Consider the following 18624-nt stretch of genomic DNA (forward strand, 5'->3'; position numbering starts at 1 on the left):
TTCAAAATCATCATTGGAAAACAATTCTGACCTAATACTAGTGACTTTTCCTGACACAAGTTTTACTTTAACAAGACTTTAGCATTCCATAATATCAACAGATTTCATAGAAATTACTTAGGACTACTCACTTAAAGAGGCCAGTATGTCTAGTAAGTTGAGAGTGTTTTCTTTTATGTAAGTTAAAACAGTGATTCTTCTAAACCTTTCCCCAAATTCAAATAATGTACTTTTCTTTGAAAGCTGAGAAGAAAGCATCCCCTGTTTGAAGAAACGAGTTTGAACTCAATGCAGGCCGCAAAGATAAACCCCAAACACGTTGTACATTTGACAGAGGAACGATAGGACTACAAGGCTGGCAGCCTAGAAATGGAAATCCTTAAATGTGTGTGATTTGAGAAAGGTCACCGGCTTTTTCTTGGGACCCGAGCAAATTTGAGGAAAAGTAAAAACGTGAAGCCAAAGGACAATATCACCCACCAGCTGAGCTGTGTTGAATAGGTTGTGACAGAAGTAGGGCTAATTAGGACCAAACAGATTGTGTGTGTGGGGGGGGGGGGGGGGGGCGAGAGAGGGGGAGGGGATGGAAGGTGGGGAGGGGGTCTCCTATTATTTCCCCGCAATGAAGCCAGCTTAATTGAGCCATACATATTTTGTGAAAAAGGATTCAATTATATCCTTGGCAAATGATGGAACAAAAAAAATATTTACCTGATTAAAAATATGCATCTTAATTGTTTGAGTTGTTCCTTGGCTCCCTAGAATGTTTTAAACGTTAAAGCAGATAGCAATCGCTAAGAGAGTAGATCTCAAAAGTTCTCACAAGGAAAAAAATGTAACTGCGCGGTGATGCTAACTAAACTTATTGTGCGAATCATTTAGCAACATCAAGTCATTATGTTGTACGTCTTCCAGTAACGCGAGTGCAATATTGTGTCAGTTACATCTCCGTATAAAAAAGTGGGTAGCAGCAAGTAAGAACGTATAACAGTAAACTAAGAATTACAGAAATAAATACTCCGGATAGAAAAGTGCCAAATTACACAGACGAAATCTCGGCGGAGATTAGTTCAGTGCCATATTCAGAAAGAAAGAGTTTGCTAAATTACTTCACTCTTAAAACATCTCTCTGCAATCCATCCCCTGTCACAACGGACTCCTGAGAATTCTCTCACAATCTCTCTGGCATGCTTCCCGTGCTAAGCAAGGGGAAAATAGCTCACCGTTTTATCAGTGTGACAACCCCCACCCCGTTCCAGCTCTCTAATGTGCTGATTAAGCCAGATTCTGCTAACACCTCAGGGGCTGTCTTTTAAAAAAGAGGGCTTGTTTAAACTGTGTGAAATTTCTATGTTTTTTTTTTTTAAAGAAGGGTCAATATAATAATTTAAAATCCTATTAAACAATGAAGGCTTGTTTTAAACACGAGGATGCAAGATCAGGATTTGCATTTGTGATGTTCACTGCTGTATTTCCAACATCTAGATAAATGTCTGGCACAGAGTAGGTCCTCGTGAATGTTTATGAGAGGAATGAGGAATAACGTACGTGAAAAACTATGTAGCAATACAGAATTATGACGATGCAAATAAAATGTTTCGACATTTCGTAAGTGCAGGGAATTTCTCCATTCCTGGATTCTTGGGCCTGTGGAGCAAGAACACAGGACCAGCTGGGCCTCAGGATCATGGAGGTGAGGCTCCTGGAGGAAACAGCTGCTTGTGTGCGTGCGTACATGCGTGCGTGCGTGTGCGCACATGTACTGGTGTGTAGGTGCTCATACATGTATCATAGGTGGTTCTCAACCCTTTCCCAAGCTTGACCCTCTATCCTCCTCTCCAGGTGAAATGTCTCCGCGTACATTTCCTTTTTGTTTAGGAGCTGGTTTCTGTTACTTGCAAACAAGAATGCCGACTGATAGAATATTTAACTTTCATTGGTTAAAACACCTCAGTGCTTTAAGAACCATTTTTTCATCAAAGGCTCTACATAGATTGTCAAAAAAGAAGTGAGCCAGGGGACACTTCATCATCTTATTGCCAAGATGAATACAATGTATTATTCACAGAATACCTGACATTGTGTTCACCCTTTTAAGAAGAATATGATGTATTTGCAAAAACGCTAAAGAAAACTAGGTAATTAAAAAGCATACTCATCAATGTGACCAGAAAAGTAAATGAAATCTTTTAAAATTATTAGAGAAGGAATTCAAGGTATAAGAACAAATTCCTGTTAAAATTTTTTCTAACATGAAATTAAATTCTAACATCAAACTGTATATATTTGGTCGAAACCGGTTTGGCTCAGATAGAGCGTCGGCCTGCGGACTGAAAGGTCCTGGGTTTGATTCCAGTCAAAGGCATGTACTTTGGTTGCGAGCACATCCCCAGTAGGGAGTGTGCAAGAGGCAGCTGATCGATGTATCTCTCTCATCGATGTTTCTAACTCTCTATCTTTCTCTCTTCCTCTCTGTAAAATAAACAAACAAACAAACAAATAAATAAATAAAATATATTTAAAAGAAAAAAAACTTAACTGTATATATTTGGTAGAATTTCATATATACCCTTAAATTTATTTTTTTTAAAAATGATTCTTTACTTTGGGAGATCTATAGTTTTCAAAGCTTCAAAGCCAGGAGTCTTCACATTTCTATGTAGTGTTTGCTATAAAGAAATATGTCCACACAAGTGTATGTCCTACAAACACATAGTAATAGAAATATTAAATAGAAAACATGCCAATATTCACATCTACCTCTAAATCTACATTTATATAGACATCTATAGTTTTATCCTACATTTCCAGGCATAAGAATACCTATGGTAGTATCTAGAATCATCCTTCTGCTTAGAAGCTAAATGGCAGTTTTAAAAATTCCAAATAGCTCCCTTTCTTTATTGCTACAGCTTTACAAATCAAGCAGCAGAAGACATGACTCACCTGAGTTTTCAGACCTGGAGCCTGGCTGCTCCAATTCTGAATCATGGACTCTGCTTCCTGAGCTTTCTGAAGGGCATTCCTGGAGAGGGGCCCGGAGTCACGACACCTTGGGCCACCACATGACAAGAGCACACATGGCAGGTCCCCTCGCTCTCCACACCCCTGGCGGAGAAATGGCTTCTGTGAAAAAGGCACTCACGGGCAGATGTTTAAAAAAATTCCATCCAGGTTCATGGTGGCAAGGCTCTGCTCTATTCGTACATGTTTCTTCAACAGTTACTTATGCTTAGTGTATAGATGTGACCCATTAAATGTTTCCTAGGTAACTGAATCAGCATCTAAATTATTTGCTATCAGCATTGTGCCAATTAGTGTCATTTTTATACTTACAGTTTTTGGGGAAATTGTCAAATGTCTAGCATTTCCCTGTTAATTTCCTTTAAATAAATAAAATTTACCTTTTACTCATAATGAGGCAGAAAGAAAAGTCTATACCCTTTGGGAAATAGTAAATAATATAAAATAATAAAACGAAAGCACAGTTTTTACTCTGATTATTCTTAAACTTTGACTTAAATAAAAAATAAATATATTTATTTATTTATATATTGTTAACAGAGCATTTATATATGTTATATGTATTTATATATTTACAAAATAAATAGAAAAGAAATAAGATGTAAGATAGGAAAATATAATTGAAGAGACCAAGTAGAAGCCACAAACATTTTTACTACACTGTATGAATATTTACCTTTTCCTTCAGTATTTGGATATCTGGTATCTTAATCTGTTTTAATTTTTCCAATGACAAGTTTTCTTTTGAGGTTAATGTATCTAAGATGGTAAGTAAGTCAATCCTAGTTTTCTCAGAGTTATTTATGATGGAAGTAGTTTCACTCATTCTTTTTTCAGCAGATGATGATCTGTGATAATACTTCTTGATGTTCTCTGAGAAATCTACATCAACATAAATTGAGGTAAGATAAATGTTTTGAAAACAAATGAAATTATACATTGGCTATCAAGATAATTATTTCACAATTTGGCCACTATAATTGTCTTAATGACAGTATAAAAAGTCAACATTCTCTTCTTTGAATTTACACTCCTATGAGGAAGGATTAGATGTAGGATATTATATATAGATATAGATATAGATATAGATATAGATATGATAGATGTAAAACATTAAGATTCAAATCTGCAGACATGGATTTGAGTGTTGGTTCACCTTTTTCTGTCTGGCTAGGTCCTTGAGCAAATGGTTTAATCTCTTAGATTGAGTTTCCTTATCTGTAAATTGGTGATAATAATTTGTGAGGATTGAGTGAGATATGAAAATATTTTGTAAAGCGTTTCACAAATGTATTAATTATGCATTCATTATGACCCCTAATGTACTGAACCAACTAAATTCACCTAATTTTATAGAGTGGGAGTGGACAAACTTGTTCTGCGAAGAGTCGGGGGATAAGTGTTTTAGTAGGTTTCCCCGGCCATAGTGCTTCTGTCACAATGACTCAACTCTGCCATTGTTGTGTGAAAGCAGCAGCAGACAATAGTAAATAAATAGGGGAGGTTGTCTTCTAATGAAACTTTATTCACAGAGACCAGCTGTGGGTAGGATTTGCTGGCAGGCTGTCTTTTGCTCACCTCTGATGTTGAGGCTGATGACAATAGCTCACATTTAGAGTGGTTTCTATAGGCCTGCGCTTCCTATCAGTGTTCTTCCTTAACCTCCTCACAGCACATGTGAGATGTTTATCACTATGATCACCCTCACCTTGTGAGAAAACAGGCTCTGATGAAGTCATCTATTTGCCTAAGGTCTCACTGCTAGTTGTCCATTTCCAAGTATAAAGTCAGGATTTGAAGCCAGGTAGTTTGACTATGGAGCCAATGTCTATATTAAGCACTTCTCTATATTTTTCATATTGTTATTAAAATGCAAACTCATTAAAATAATACGGTATTTTTTCATGTAAATGATGGTATATTAGGACTATAAACTATAACTCCATATTTTAGGAAACAGAGGCACAAGGTCCTTTTCTTTGCACCCTATATAACCAGAATCCAGGCAACAACCATTCCTCATCTTTTAAACCTTCCTGGTTCTTACACTAACATATCCTTAACACACATGATTTCCATTTATCATAAAACAAAACCATGTTCCTATTACTTGGAATGATTTTCTTCCCTTTTTCTGGCAAATTTATCTTCATTCTGTGAAGCCCAATTCAATTGTCACCTACTCCCTGAAGCCTTTTCAAATAAACTCAGAAGGAATTTCATTTTCACTGCTCTGTCTTACAAGCAATCGAAAGATGCCCTAATATAGTCTTTTTGTTTGCAATTGTTTATGTGCCCGTCTCCCCACTAGATTGCAATAACTTCAGGACAAGCACTTTGCGTGTTCAACTCCCCAGCGATCAGGCATTGAGGAAAACTTCAAAAACTGCTATTGGACTGCAAGTTTGAGAGGCATGCCTGAGGGCAGTTTTCCATTCTTCTACCTGGCGTGGGCGACTGCTGGTGGACTTCCAGTTCTCTCCGTGGGCACCTTCTTCCAGATTAGGAATCAGAACGAATTCCTTATTCTTGACATAGGATTTATTGAGTATCATGGATGGTTACTTCACTAAATTAAGTCTTCCTTTAGGGTCATAATTGTCATGTGTTTTTTCGCTACAAGATCAAGATCAGATGAAAGACAGGAGCATACACATAAGGCAGAGATATCAGACCGTATTATGGCCTTCAAAGGAGAGTTTCATGCATATTTGCGCTTTACCTCCCAATTAGACGGGTTAGGTGTGAACAAGTTCAGTGCTGCCTCTCCTGGTAGTATATCAAGTTGTTCATTTCCAAGTATAACAGACCTCATCAGAGATCAGAAGAAGAGCTAATCCAAGGTTTGCTTCAGAGTTCCATTTCTTTTCCAAATTGATCTTGGCTTCGACACAGCTCCCATTCACTTTTAAGAGCTATGCAATGTGAATTGTGGGCTTCTAGTATGTTACATAACTCCCACACCCCTGCAAAGTCCTTATGAAAAAGTCTTTTTTGCTTCATATGCCTTTGCATTTATGGTTGCTGGGAATGGAGTGGCTTATACTCAGGATAACATACCATAGAAAAATTTCTCTTTTATGTTAGCATTTCTAAGTTGCTGATTTCACAAGACCACTTGAACGGTTTGGCTCTAGAAGGTTGCTTTGGTATTTGTTTAGTATCAGTCATTTGTTATTTTGAGCAAATACTATCTAGGTTCTGCAATGTTTAAAAAGTTGAAATATTCATATACAAATAATGTTTTCAATGGGTGTGTTTCCATGTTCTGAAGTGCTGGGGTGCTATGGCAGTAAGCATAGGATGACTCACTAATGGAATGTACTATGGATTTTATAAACATTTGTCCAGAAACAGACAGTTGAAGTGCATTTTCTCTCTTACCCACAATGCTTGCATTATGGACACGGGAGTACAAATCAATTTCTCCCTGAAGATTTTCAAGTAAGAAATCTGATTCATTCCTCCTTTTCACTATTGTTTCCTCCAGGTCTTGAAATTCATATACTGTTTTCAGTTGTTCACCTAGATGCATGATTTGTTTCCTATAGGAGAAAATGAGAGTAAGCATGGTGAAGCTTGTATTACATTTGATAGATGGCCCTCATTATTAGGCAATTACCTCAAAATTAGAATGCATTTCCCCACCAAATGAAAATTAGTTTATGGCTTATCTCTTTCTTGATAACTGGGATATTTCATTGCTCACTTAAAAAATGATCAGACCCCAGGGTCTAGCAGAATAAAAAAGGTTTTGAATCTTTCAGTATCAACTGTTTATACTTATTCTGTCTCCCTTTGCTTTTGGGTTTTCAAAAACATGTATTCAAACATGGCTCATTTAGATCAGTCTAAGAGAGCAAATCTGCATTCAGCTCTCAACACACAGCCCCTGCCCAGCCAAGGGGAAATATCAGTTCTTCATTTAGAATAAGTCTGCTTCCAGCAAGGCTCCTTTTAGTGCCACTTCTGTACATGGTCTTAACTTTCAATGATCACAAGTGACAAGGAGGGTCCTTGTTGGCGAGTGTACCTTGTGTGTTTTCATTTGCCATCACCTTCTTCTCTGATGCTGCAAACTAAGATGAACCCGAAGAGGCCCACACCAAGACACATCATAATTAAAATGCAAAAGGTTAAAGACAAAGCAGCAAGAGAGAAGCAGTTTGTTGCTTACAAGAGAGCTCCCATCAGACTATGAGCTGATTTTTCAACAGAAATTTTGTAGGCCAAAAGGGACTGGCATGAAATACTTGAAGTAATGGAAAGTAAGGACCTCCAACCAAGATTACTTTACCCAGCAAAGCTATAATTTAGAATTGAAGGACATATAAAGAGCTTCCAAGATATATATATATATATATATATATATATATATATATATATTACATATATATATATATAAAAGCTAAAGAAATTCATCACCACCAAACACTATTATATATAATAATCTATAATAATAAAAGCATAATATGCTAATTAGACCAGACATCCTTCAGGACATCCTTCCGGGATGAATCTGGGGCTGCAGCCCTAGCTGCAAGGGAGGGATCCAGGCAATTGTGGCTGTGAAGGCCTACTCTTGCAGGAATTTTGTGGATTGAGCCTGTAGTCCTATATACTGTGTTTCCCTGAAAATAAGACATCCTCTGAAAATAAGACCTACGGTACTTACAGGTTTCCTTCTGAGTGAAATATAAAGCATCGCCCGAAAATAAGGCCCCCCCTAGGCTAAACATGAGAGATTTGGTCCACTGATTCTGAAAGAAATGGAGTCACAAGAAATTCACCAGGAAATTCAGGAATTGGATTGCTATGATGATGTTCCAGAAGATGATGACATGATTGTCATTGAATAAATGAGTAAATTCTTGATACTGTAGGATTCACAGTTTGTCTGGTTTGTGTTGACAACTACCGTACTACCATACCGTATACAGATAATAAATTTCCTTTATTTTCATTTAACAATAAATGTGTACCATATTCTTCTTCATGGAAAAATAAGACCTGGCGCATCTTTGGGGGCAAAAATTAATATAAGACACTGTCTTAATTTTGGGGAAACAGGGTAATAAAAGGATAATATGCAAATTGTCCCTTCAACCAGGGGTGGGCCCAGTCCACCAGCTGCCCGGGGCCTCTTGCGCCTGGCCCTAATTGGGGTGGGTTGGCTGGACCCCACTCATGCACGGATTCATGCACCAGGCCTCTAGTAAAAAATAATAAAGGGTTTTCTTTAAGAAGAAGAAGAAAAAGGATAAAAATATGAATAGTAAAATGACAATAACTAGTTTAAATGTAAATAGATTAAATGTTCCAATCTAAAAATGTACCATGGCTGAATGGATAACAAAACAAGACCCTTACTTATGTTGTCTACAAGAGACTCACTTCAGATTGAAATATACACACAAACTGAAAGAGAAAGGATATTTCATGAAAATGAAAATGAGAAAAAGCTGGGATAGCAATATTTATACCAGACAAAACAGACTTTAAAATACAGGCTATAACAAGAGACAGCCAATGACCCAGCAATTCCACCTCTGGGTATTTATCTGAAGAAATCCAAAACACTAAATTGAAAAAACATATGCTTTCATATGTTTATTGCAGCATTATTTACAATAGCCAATATAAGAAAGCAATCTAAGCGTTCCTTAGATGAATGGATAAAGAATGGATAATGGAGACATATTTCATTATATATATAATGAAATATGTCTCAGCCATAAAAAACAAATAAAATTTGCCACTTGCAACAACATGGATGAACCTAAAGGGTGTTGTGCTGAGTGAGATATGTGAAACAGAGAAAGAAAAATATAATTTGATTTCACTTATATGTGGAATCTGAAAAACAAAATAAACAAACATGCAGATTGGTAACAGACTTATACAGAGGACATTTTGATGGTTGCCACGTAGAATAGGATTAGGGTAGTGGTTGGCAAACTGCGGCTCACAAGCCACATGCGGCTCTTTGGCCCCTTGAGTGTGGCTCTTCCACAAAACACCACTGCTTGGGCGAGTCTATTTTGAAGCAGTGGCATTAGAAGAAGTTCAAAAGAAATTTGGCTCTCAAAGGAACTTTGAATCGTTGTATTGTTGATATTTGGCTCTGTTGACTAGTAAGTTTGCTGACCACTGGGTTAGGGTTATGGGTGAAAAAAGTGAAGGGATTAAGAAGTACAAATTGGCAGTTAAGAATTGTCATGGAGATGTAAAGTACAGTATAGGGAAGATAGTCAATAATATTGTAATTACTATAATATGTATGGTGTCAAATGGGCAGTAGATCACATAATAAGTTATATAAGTGTTTAATCATTGTGTTGTATACCTGAAACTAAATTAATAATGTATGTCAACTGTAATTTAAAAATAAAAATTATTTTTAAAAAAGAGACAAATATAATTACCAGTCTATTAACTGGATTTATTATCCTATTTCTCTAGTGTTATCACACATTTAAGTACATTTTCTAAACTGAAGGCTGTTAAAGTAGAAGTTAAGATAAATCAGGAACTTCACTATTTATTGCTTGAGCACAAATCTTACCGAACAGAGTCATGATAATCCTTGACTTTTAAGAATTCCCCAGATGAGAAAACAGGATGTTTTAAAATCCTTTCTATTTCAGACATGTTCTCTCCAAGGCCTTTGAAGTCAGCCTCACAGACAGGCAGGGTCTCTCTTTTATCTTGCATGTTAGCAGCCAGCCTAATTAACCCTTGCACTGCACTAGAGAGGGAAGAAATGGTGTGGTCCCATTGATCAAAGCATGAGTGACACCGAAGACAAGCAGGGAATTCCTGGCCATGACCCCGTGCGCAGTGGTCACACCGCTGGCCGCTGACACCTTCCCGGCAGTGACACATGCCAGTGTCCCGGTCACAGATGGGCTTCTGGGTACCTTCCCTGTTGCAGTCACATGCTAAAGAGAGAGAGAATGAACAGAGATGTCATCACCTGGTTTTTTGCTTATAACTAGCTCAAGAATAAAGACCTTGAGAATCTCCCCAATTCCCATTTCTAAGGTGAACACTTAAAACCAGTATAATTTCAGAGATCTGTGCAATGGTCATTAAAATGCAGCATTCTTCTTTTCATTCCACCAATGAATCAGTTTATAGTTTTTATATAGATACTAAAGGCCCAGTGCACGAAATTCGTGCAGGAATATGGTCCCTAGGCCTGGCCTACTACCAGGGCCATCTTCCCCAATTGCCCACAGCTGGCCCCGCCCCCTGCTGTCACCCACTCCTGGTTCCCTGTTAGCCACTGGGTAATCGGTGTCTGATGGCTGGGGGAAGGGACCAAGAGGTCGCTGTTATCAACTGCTCCCTGCCTTTGCCCCCACTGCAGGTCGCCCTCTGTGTGTGGGCAACCTGTGGGGCGGGGGCCTCAGCCTGGTGGCACCCACGTCCCCTATCACCCAATCCCAGTTCTCCCTTCCTCTCTGAAATCAATAAAAAAAAATATATTTTTAAAAAAGGGAGAAGAATAAATTTGTCTTAATAAAGAACACACCACCCTATGCTACATGCATTTTAGTTAACTCGATTTTTGTATTTAAGCCTAAGGATGGAGGATGGGAGAGCTACTGAAGTTACTTCAGTTTCCAAAAGGCCAGGGGATCACTAGCCTATGCCATTGCACGAATTGTAAGGAACAAGCGAATTAAAAATGCATTTGCCAGCTTGAATAAAGGAATGCCAGTTACAAATAAAGACTGATTAACACATTAGGCCCCTCCACTAGACATCTGTCTGGCAGGTTTGCTTTGGTCCAGAGGCCAGGGGGTGGCACCAAGTCACACCCCCAGCTGGAAGCCAAGGCTCCCCCTAGCTAACCATTCTTCTCCAGGAGTTTTAGTGGAGTCTGCGGCTTTAGTTGACCATTTGCAAAGTTTTCTCTATAAGAGACGAAAGCATTTTTATAAAATGAGACTGCTGAAATATTAAAGGGACCCAAGGAAAGGAACTCTGGAAGACAGATTTTTCCAAGAACCAAAATTTCTCCCTGGTTTTTAAAGTAGTAATTCCACTTAGAAAACTGCGTGGGACTGGGGAAAACCATCCAGAATATATATTTAAGTGGGACAAGAAAATGCAGGCTTTTGTGTGTGTGTGTGTGTGTGTGTGTGTGTGTGACAAAAGCACATTTATGAAAAAATGGAAAGGAGGAAAGAGGTACAATATAAGTAGAGGTGACACGATGATAAGCCCATCACATGTGTGATTTCTTGGGATTGACTTCTTTTTGGAAGCTGACTTTAAATAGAGATGCAAAAACATCCTTTCTCCTAGGACATAATCCAGACATTAAACCTGTCCTTCCAATAAAATAGCTACTCACCACACCTGGCTATTGAGAGATTTAAACAAATTCAATAAAATAAACTATTGTTTTTGTCACTTGCCACATTGCAAATGCTCAACAGCTACACGTGGCTAATGGCTCCTACACTGGATGGCGCAGACGTAGACACTTCCATCTCTGCAGGAAGTGCTATTAGATGCACTTGTCTGAGTCCTGCGAACACTGAGACATGGCAGGAGAGGCACTAGAACGCACGCTCCATGTGGTTAGGGCCTGTCTTACATGTTCACTTCCTAGAGTACGCAGTAGGCACTCTAGGAACGTTGTAGAGTAGATGAGTAAGTGATTATGTGGTAGGCCCAGAGTTATGAGAGCCACGTTGAGGAAGCCTCTGCTGGATTCCTGGGAGCCGTAACCCAGCCTGTAATTCACTCCAGAGTAGCATGTCAACATGCTTCCAAAGAGCAGAAATTGGATACCAGTTCTGATTTCACAGGCCTGTTCATTTTAATGACTTTGAGGAATGTTAATATAGGCTACAAGTTTGAATCTAGGCTAATATTTAATACGGCCTAAAGTTTTAGTACAGAAGAAAAAAAAATCTTTCTTTTTATAGGGCTACAAAAAAATATTTTCAAAATGGAATTAAACTTTTTTAGTTTTCTAGAAAATAAAGGAGTTTGAAAGTCAGTTGGTTCATAGCATGCTCGTGGTAGGACTAGATTGGCTGTACTCATGCTTTTATTTTTATTTTTTTAATATATTTTATTAAATTTTTTTACAGAGAAGAAGGGGGAGAGATAGTTAGAAACATTGATAAGAGAGAAACATTGATCAGCTGCCTCCTGCACACCCCCTACTGGGTACATGCCCACAGCCAAGGTAATGCCCTTGACCAGAATCGAACCTGGGACCCTTCAGTCCGCAGGCTGATGCTCTGTCCACTGAGCCAAACCGGTTAGGGCTGTACTCATGTTTTTAGAAATAGCAATACTTACGGATACATCGCCCAAGTGGATCACTATAATAATTTTCCTGGCACTCACTGCAGCGTTTCCCACTGTAGCCTAATTTGCACGGACACTGGCCTGTAACCTGTGAGAACATTCATGGGTGAGGAATTGACAAGCTTTCTGATCTTAAGAAAAAAGACGAATTTTAATAAAAAACAGTTTTCCCTCCAGTGAGTTAGAACATTCAGCTGTGCAAAGTCAGAGGAAGGATGATTCCCACGGCCAGCACCCACCCCTGACAGTACCAAGGATCAGGAGTTAATGTGTTTTGGCTTAGGGCTCTTGAATATACCGCCTGCTTCCAGCTGTTCAAGGACAGGTGGCCCCAAACTGGGAAACATACACAGATGTAAATGAAAACAAAACACATAATGGGAAATGGGCCACATTCTTTTCCTCTGCAGTTATGGGAGTTTCCCCAAAACACAGAGCGGCTAAAGACCTGGACTAACATTCATCAATTAATTTGGCAAATAATGTTTCCATGATGAAATGTCCGATGGAGTTTCTCCCAGTTGGGACAGTGTTTTGCTCAACAAACATTTTTTTTTGCACTTGAAATTTGATCATTTAATAATAGTTATTTAGCTGTGTTTTGGGAAGCGGGGTTGAATGTTTTTGTACCATCCCCATCGGATTCTTAACCATCTTTTTTGAAAATTGAGGAGGCTGCAAAATTAACAAGATAAAAATATAGAAGCAAATCACTAGTATAGTGGCCCTAGGTTATACGAACCAAATTGGCTTAAACAACTCTACCAGTATCTTCCAGTGAGTAAGTAGCTTGATTACCAAAGTGACTGCATCGACTATGTTGCTACCCATCTTTGGAGTAACCACTAGCTTCTGTTCAAATGTAGAGAGGTAAGGGGCCCTTGTTGCTCATGAAGGCTGTCATAATGCTGGTTGTCCTTGATTGTTGGGCAATGCTTGATAAAACTGATGTATAATCTGCTCCTTGTAGCTTGCCCCATTGTTCTGAAGCCTGTCTTACGGTTGCACAAAACTGGCAGCCTCCCTCTTTCCTCTTTCAGTCCTCTTCCCAACTGTAGATAGTCATTTGCAACTTGTGTTTGCTGCTCTTCTTCAGGCTGACCACCCCTAATTTCTTCAAGCCTTCATCAGAGAGAAGCATGGTTCTATGCCACTATCCTGTTGTCTTCTTTTGGACACATATTAGTTTGCTAATATAACGTTTGAAATGTAGCACTCAGAAATGACAACTATACTCATGGAGCCATTTGGCTAGTACAGAGGACAGTGGGTGGGACAAAGACTGCCCTGAACCTGGGTATACTCCCCCGCCCGCCGCCCCCCCCCCCCCCCCCCCGCCTACTCCAGCCTGAATGGGCATCGCCTCCTTGACAGCTCATCCACACAGCTGGCTCACTTGAAGCACACAATGAAAATCCTCAAGTGTTTTTTCGCATGAGCTGGTGCCAAGTTATTACTCTCACCCAATATTTATGCAAATTTTAAAAACACAATTGCAAAATCTCACTTGTATCCCCTTAATATCTCATCTTGTTTCCAGACAACAAGACAGCCTGTGAGGATATCTTGTCTCTTGTTCTGTCTTTATCACATTAGCTTACAACTTTGCAATATCCACAAATCTGATAAGCCTGTTTCTCCAACTCCGTCTTAAATTGTTGATGAAAATGCTGGATGGCACGTTTGGATCTCTCTGCAAGAAGGCACTGGGGACCGCCTTCTGGCTGAGATAGAGGAATTTATCACAGTTGCTTAAACAGCTGAGAACTTAAACATTCTTATGTGTCCTCTGTGCTCGAGGGAAAGTGTTTTCTTGTTGTAAAGAGCAGCCTTCCCCTAGGAGTTCCCTTTGGGTCAGACAACCCCAAATCTTCTTGTTGTAAGGGGCTCTTTGGTTAAACCAGCACCATCTGACTTTCAGCTTCACAGGCTTCCCTCAATCTCCATGACTGAACTGCTCTCTTTGTGGAGGGCTGCTACAACTATGCTTCCCAAAAGGTCTAAGAAGCATGCCAGAGAGTGATGCCATGAGCATTAGGGGTTCCTCCTGAATTAGGAAGTCAAGCTGTCATGTGGAGATCTACCAATTTGTTCCACGTTTGGCAGTTGCGGGTGTGAGGCGTGGAGGGGAGCCCATAAACAGACATGGTCATCGGGTGCCCAGGTCTTGGTTTCTAGTGCCATTCCTCAACTACAGGAAACAGCACTTCTTGAAGAAATGGCTGATTCTAGAAAAGGGGCAGGAAATAGACAAGATGAGCTTAGTAACTTTAAAGTATCTTGCCTGGTCACAGTGGCTCCCATGCGAGGTCCGGGAGTCACAGTCACATGGCTGGCATCCTCTGCCAGGGATGAGATTCCAGTATCCATCAGCGCAATGGTCACAGGTCCGCCCCGTGACGTTGGGCAGACACGGGCATGTGCCAGAGTCTGGGTCACAAATGCAAGCTCCCTGGTTAGGTGGACACTCAGAGGTATTCACGCCAGAAGGATGACAGGAGCATCCTGAGATAACAAGAGGTAAATTCAGTGACAACACTAGCTTTCAACAACCCATGCAAACATAGAGACTTGTGTTATTTCTCCAAAGGGCTCAATACCTTACACAGTACAGAATTTATCAAAGAATTAAGTAGGTTGTACCCGTTCAACTGTTGTTGATCACCCAGAGCAGCAGTTTCATATGGTTGTGACTACTGTGTTCGAAGAGCTCACATAGTACACTGAAAGACTGCAAATCTCACCATTTCCCTCATGACATTCACCCAAGTTCCGTTTATGTGAAAGATCTGAAACCAAATGGTTTACTAAATTGGGTGAACTGAAATATCACCCAACTGTTATCTCCTTAAAAAGGGAAGTTTAATTCTCCTCTTTCTTTATTCTAGAATTAAACCTATGTCCTCTTCTACATCAGTGATTCTCGTATTTATACATTAAAGTCATTTGATGAGCTTGTCACAATGCATATTCGTGCATCTCACTCCCAGAGTGTCAATTCCATGGATCTGAGGTACAGAGTAGGAATCTGCATTTTAATGCCTCATCCCCACCCCTAAATGACTCTGGCTCAGTGCACATTAGGCCATCCTCAGAGGAATAATGCTCAAAATCCACTAGAGCAATAGTCAGAGAAGGCAAACTAATGACACCAGTGAGTGTATTATAGCTGCACCCGTTTCTGCTGATGAGTGCAGTGTCCAAGCCCATCACCCAGAAGGTGCTGACACCCCAGGCCTAACTGAAACGGGCATGGGAGAGCTGCTACAACACTCATGAGCTTCTGCTCTGCCGCCACAACCCCCCAGCCCTCCCCCCCAGGAGCCTTGCAGACTTACTTTGGCAGGTTTGATTGAGGGCTGACCCAAAGTAACCTGGTCGGCAAAGCTGGCAGTTTGGCCCCTGCGTGTTGTGCAGACATTTGAGGCATTCCCCTGTTACTCGGCTGCAGGCCTCTGGATCAGTAACATCAATGTTGTTGTTGCAGACACATGGCTGGCAAGGTGCTCCAGAAATTCTGGGATTTCCATAGAAACCAGAAGAACATTCTTCACACTGCTTACCTGAACGATGGAGAGAAAAAAGGGAATGAGGTGATAGAGGTGCGTGCGTGCGTGCGTGTGTGTGTGTGTGCGTGTGTGTGTGTGTGTGTGTGTGTGTGTGTGTGTGTTTGGGGGGGGTGAAGGGGGTGGAGATTGGTATAAATAGAGAATAATTGGGCAACTCTAGGGATAATGAGGGTCACACATTAAGGATGAATAAATAAAAGTGTTCTAATTTAAAACAAAACATTCATTTTAACTTATTATTCATTCAGAGGGTAAAATGATTATCCAGGGCTGAAATGTCTTTGGTGATGAATGGATTCTGGTCTTTCTTAAAACCTGAGTTGTGAGCACAGACCTCTGGATCCTTATAGAATCAGGGTCAAAATAGTGTACCCCAGGGCTCATCCAATCTGGTCGTGGAGGGGGAACAGCAGCAGCCTGAGATAGGTGTCTAGCAGTGAGGATGGCTGAGAGTAGTTTCCTCGATATATGAGCCTAAGAGGGTGCTCTTACTGAGCATTGGATGGAGAAACCATCTCTCTCTCCTTTACTATTTGCCCATCCAACCATGAGGCAACTGCACTTGTTTAGGTGTCCAAACTGTGGGTCTACTCACCACATTTTGGTTCATCCCATTTAGAAATGCTCTGGGAGCCAAGTTCTTAAAAAAAAAAAAAAAATGGCTAACTAAGCCCTGGCTGTTTGGCTCAGTGGTTAGAATGTTGGCCTGCGGACTGAAGGGTCCTGGGTTCAATTCCAGTTAAGGATACAAGCCTGTGTTGTGGGCTCAATCCCTAGTGGGAGGCGCGCAGGAGGCAGCAAATCAATGATTCTCATCATTAATGTTTCTATCTCTTTCTCCCTCTCCCTTCCTGTCTAAAATCAATACAAAAATGGTCAACCAAGCCAAAGTGTACAGAGAGAAGAAACTATTAAGAGAAAAGACAAGTAACAGATGTGTAACCATAGAGATAATAAAAATATTATTCATGTCATTTATTATCATTATGGTAATTATCACTGAAGAAAATATGAGCACTATATTTCTAAGTGTGATTAAATCAAGTGGACTTCATAAGTTTTTTTTCTTTGTTTACATTAGATGTTTACACTCATGCTTAAACTATGCACAATACAATTATTTTTTATATATATATTTTATTGATTTTGTACAGAGAGGAAGGGAGAGAGATAGAAGGCTAGAAACTTTGATGAGAGAGAGTCATCGATCAGCTGCCTCTTGCACACCCCCTACTGGGGATATGCCCGCAACCAAGGTACATGCCCTTGACCAGAATTGAACCCAGGTCCCTTCAGTCCCCAAGCCGACGCTCTATCCATTGAGCCAAACCGGTCTCGGCACAATACAATTATTGAGCAACAGATACAAATATTAACTTATGCAGTCTCCATTCAATGCTCAAATTAGTGCTTCCAGACTTCTGAAAAAATTAGTTGTATCTGTAAAATGCCAGTCAAATTGATTGGTCAGAATTATACGAAGAAAACATTGGACTGGTTATTATTTACTTTATAACTGCTTATGTTATACCTAATGTACTGTATCACATATATTTACTTCATCACATATATATCTTAACAGGTGATGATTTTATTTTAAATAAATTAATTTGATATAAACTCATTTGGTCAGTTAGTTTTCCAAAATGATAATAAAATTTATAGCTCAGTGGGATGAATTTTAAATTGTCATCGGTTTTTGAATCATTCAAATTCTTTGTTTCTAAAGCAGCAATTTACCACATTGTGTCTTCTTTTTTATTTTTAATTTTTTAATATATTTTATTGATTTTTCACAGAGAGGAAGGGAGAGAGATAGAGAGCTAGAAACGTCGATGAGAGAGAAACATCGACCAGCTGCCTCTTGCACACCCCCTACTGGGGATGTGCCCGCAACCAACGCACATGCCCCTGACCGGAATGGAACCTGGGACCTCCCAGTCCGCAGACCGCAGACGGACGCTCTACCACTGAGCCAAACCGGTTTCGGCCACATTGTGTCTTCTTACCATTAACTTATATCCTGCAACATTCATTGGGCCAAGGTAGATAAATTATTAACATGGGATTACTTTTCAGATAGCCCTGTGAAATAGAAGCAAAACAACCATCACAAAGTCTCCTGCCTACCTGTATAACCTTGAGCACAATTGCAGATTACATCTGAGTTCCAAGGATTCCGGTAACAGGAATGGGCAAAGTACTGATTGCTCGAGGGAACATCTGGACATGGGCAAGGATGGCAGGGCTGTCCTGAAGAAGGATTTCCATAGTAACCATCGATGCATCTGTCAAGGCAATTTATTTTCACCAAAACGTTCCCAGGAAAAGCTTACATGTTAGCCAGTGTGCATTTGCTATGCATTAGGACCATGCAGCTCTGGAGACTCAATTTTTTAGAAGATGCTTTTTTGCTCTACAAGAGGATTTTTTGCTGTTGAAAGTCCCATGGTATAGTCATTAAACTCCATACAATAGCACTCAATTTTAGTGTCCTATTTCAGGAATATAAAAAAGCAAGGAGCCAGGCAAATGCTTGTTAATAAATTAATCAGACACTCTCTGGTTTATAACAGATTTTGAAGGATGACAGAATGACCTTATCTTCCCACCCACAAGAACCATTCAATACTGTTAGTATCTACTCAGGGGTCATTTGGAGAGTGTTGCAAGATTGGAACAAAAGAAAAAATTA

General features: G+C 39.8%; 1 protein-coding gene across 2 annotated transcripts in view; it reads right to left on the minus strand.

Moving 5' to 3' along the window:
* LAMB4 (laminin subunit beta 4) overlaps nt 1-18624 on the minus strand; it is an 84537-nt gene that overhangs the window by 18734 nt on the left and 47179 nt on the right. For both annotated transcript variants that reach the window (XM_045578553.1, XM_045578552.1), the window contains exons 22-29: nt 18060-18217; nt 15699-15923; nt 14645-14865; nt 12352-12448; nt 9590-9965; nt 6409-6569; nt 3701-3906; nt 2947-3108 (exon numbers count right to left, since the gene is read on the minus strand). In XM_045578553.1, coding sequence (XP_045434509.1) covers nt 2947-3108; nt 3701-3906; nt 6409-6569; nt 9590-9965; nt 12352-12448; nt 14645-14865; nt 15699-15923; nt 18060-18217 — 1606 coding nt within the window. The remainder of the gene's footprint in view (nt 1-2946; nt 3109-3700; nt 3907-6408; nt 6570-9589; nt 9966-12351; nt 12449-14644; nt 14866-15698; nt 15924-18059; nt 18218-18624) is intronic.

Source organism: Pipistrellus kuhlii, unplaced genomic scaffold (genome assembly GCF_014108245.1).
Source record: "Pipistrellus kuhlii isolate mPipKuh1 unplaced genomic scaffold, mPipKuh1.p scaffold_m20_p_10, whole genome shotgun sequence".
Taxonomy (NCBI): Eukaryota; Metazoa; Chordata; class Mammalia; order Chiroptera; family Vespertilionidae; genus Pipistrellus; species Pipistrellus kuhlii.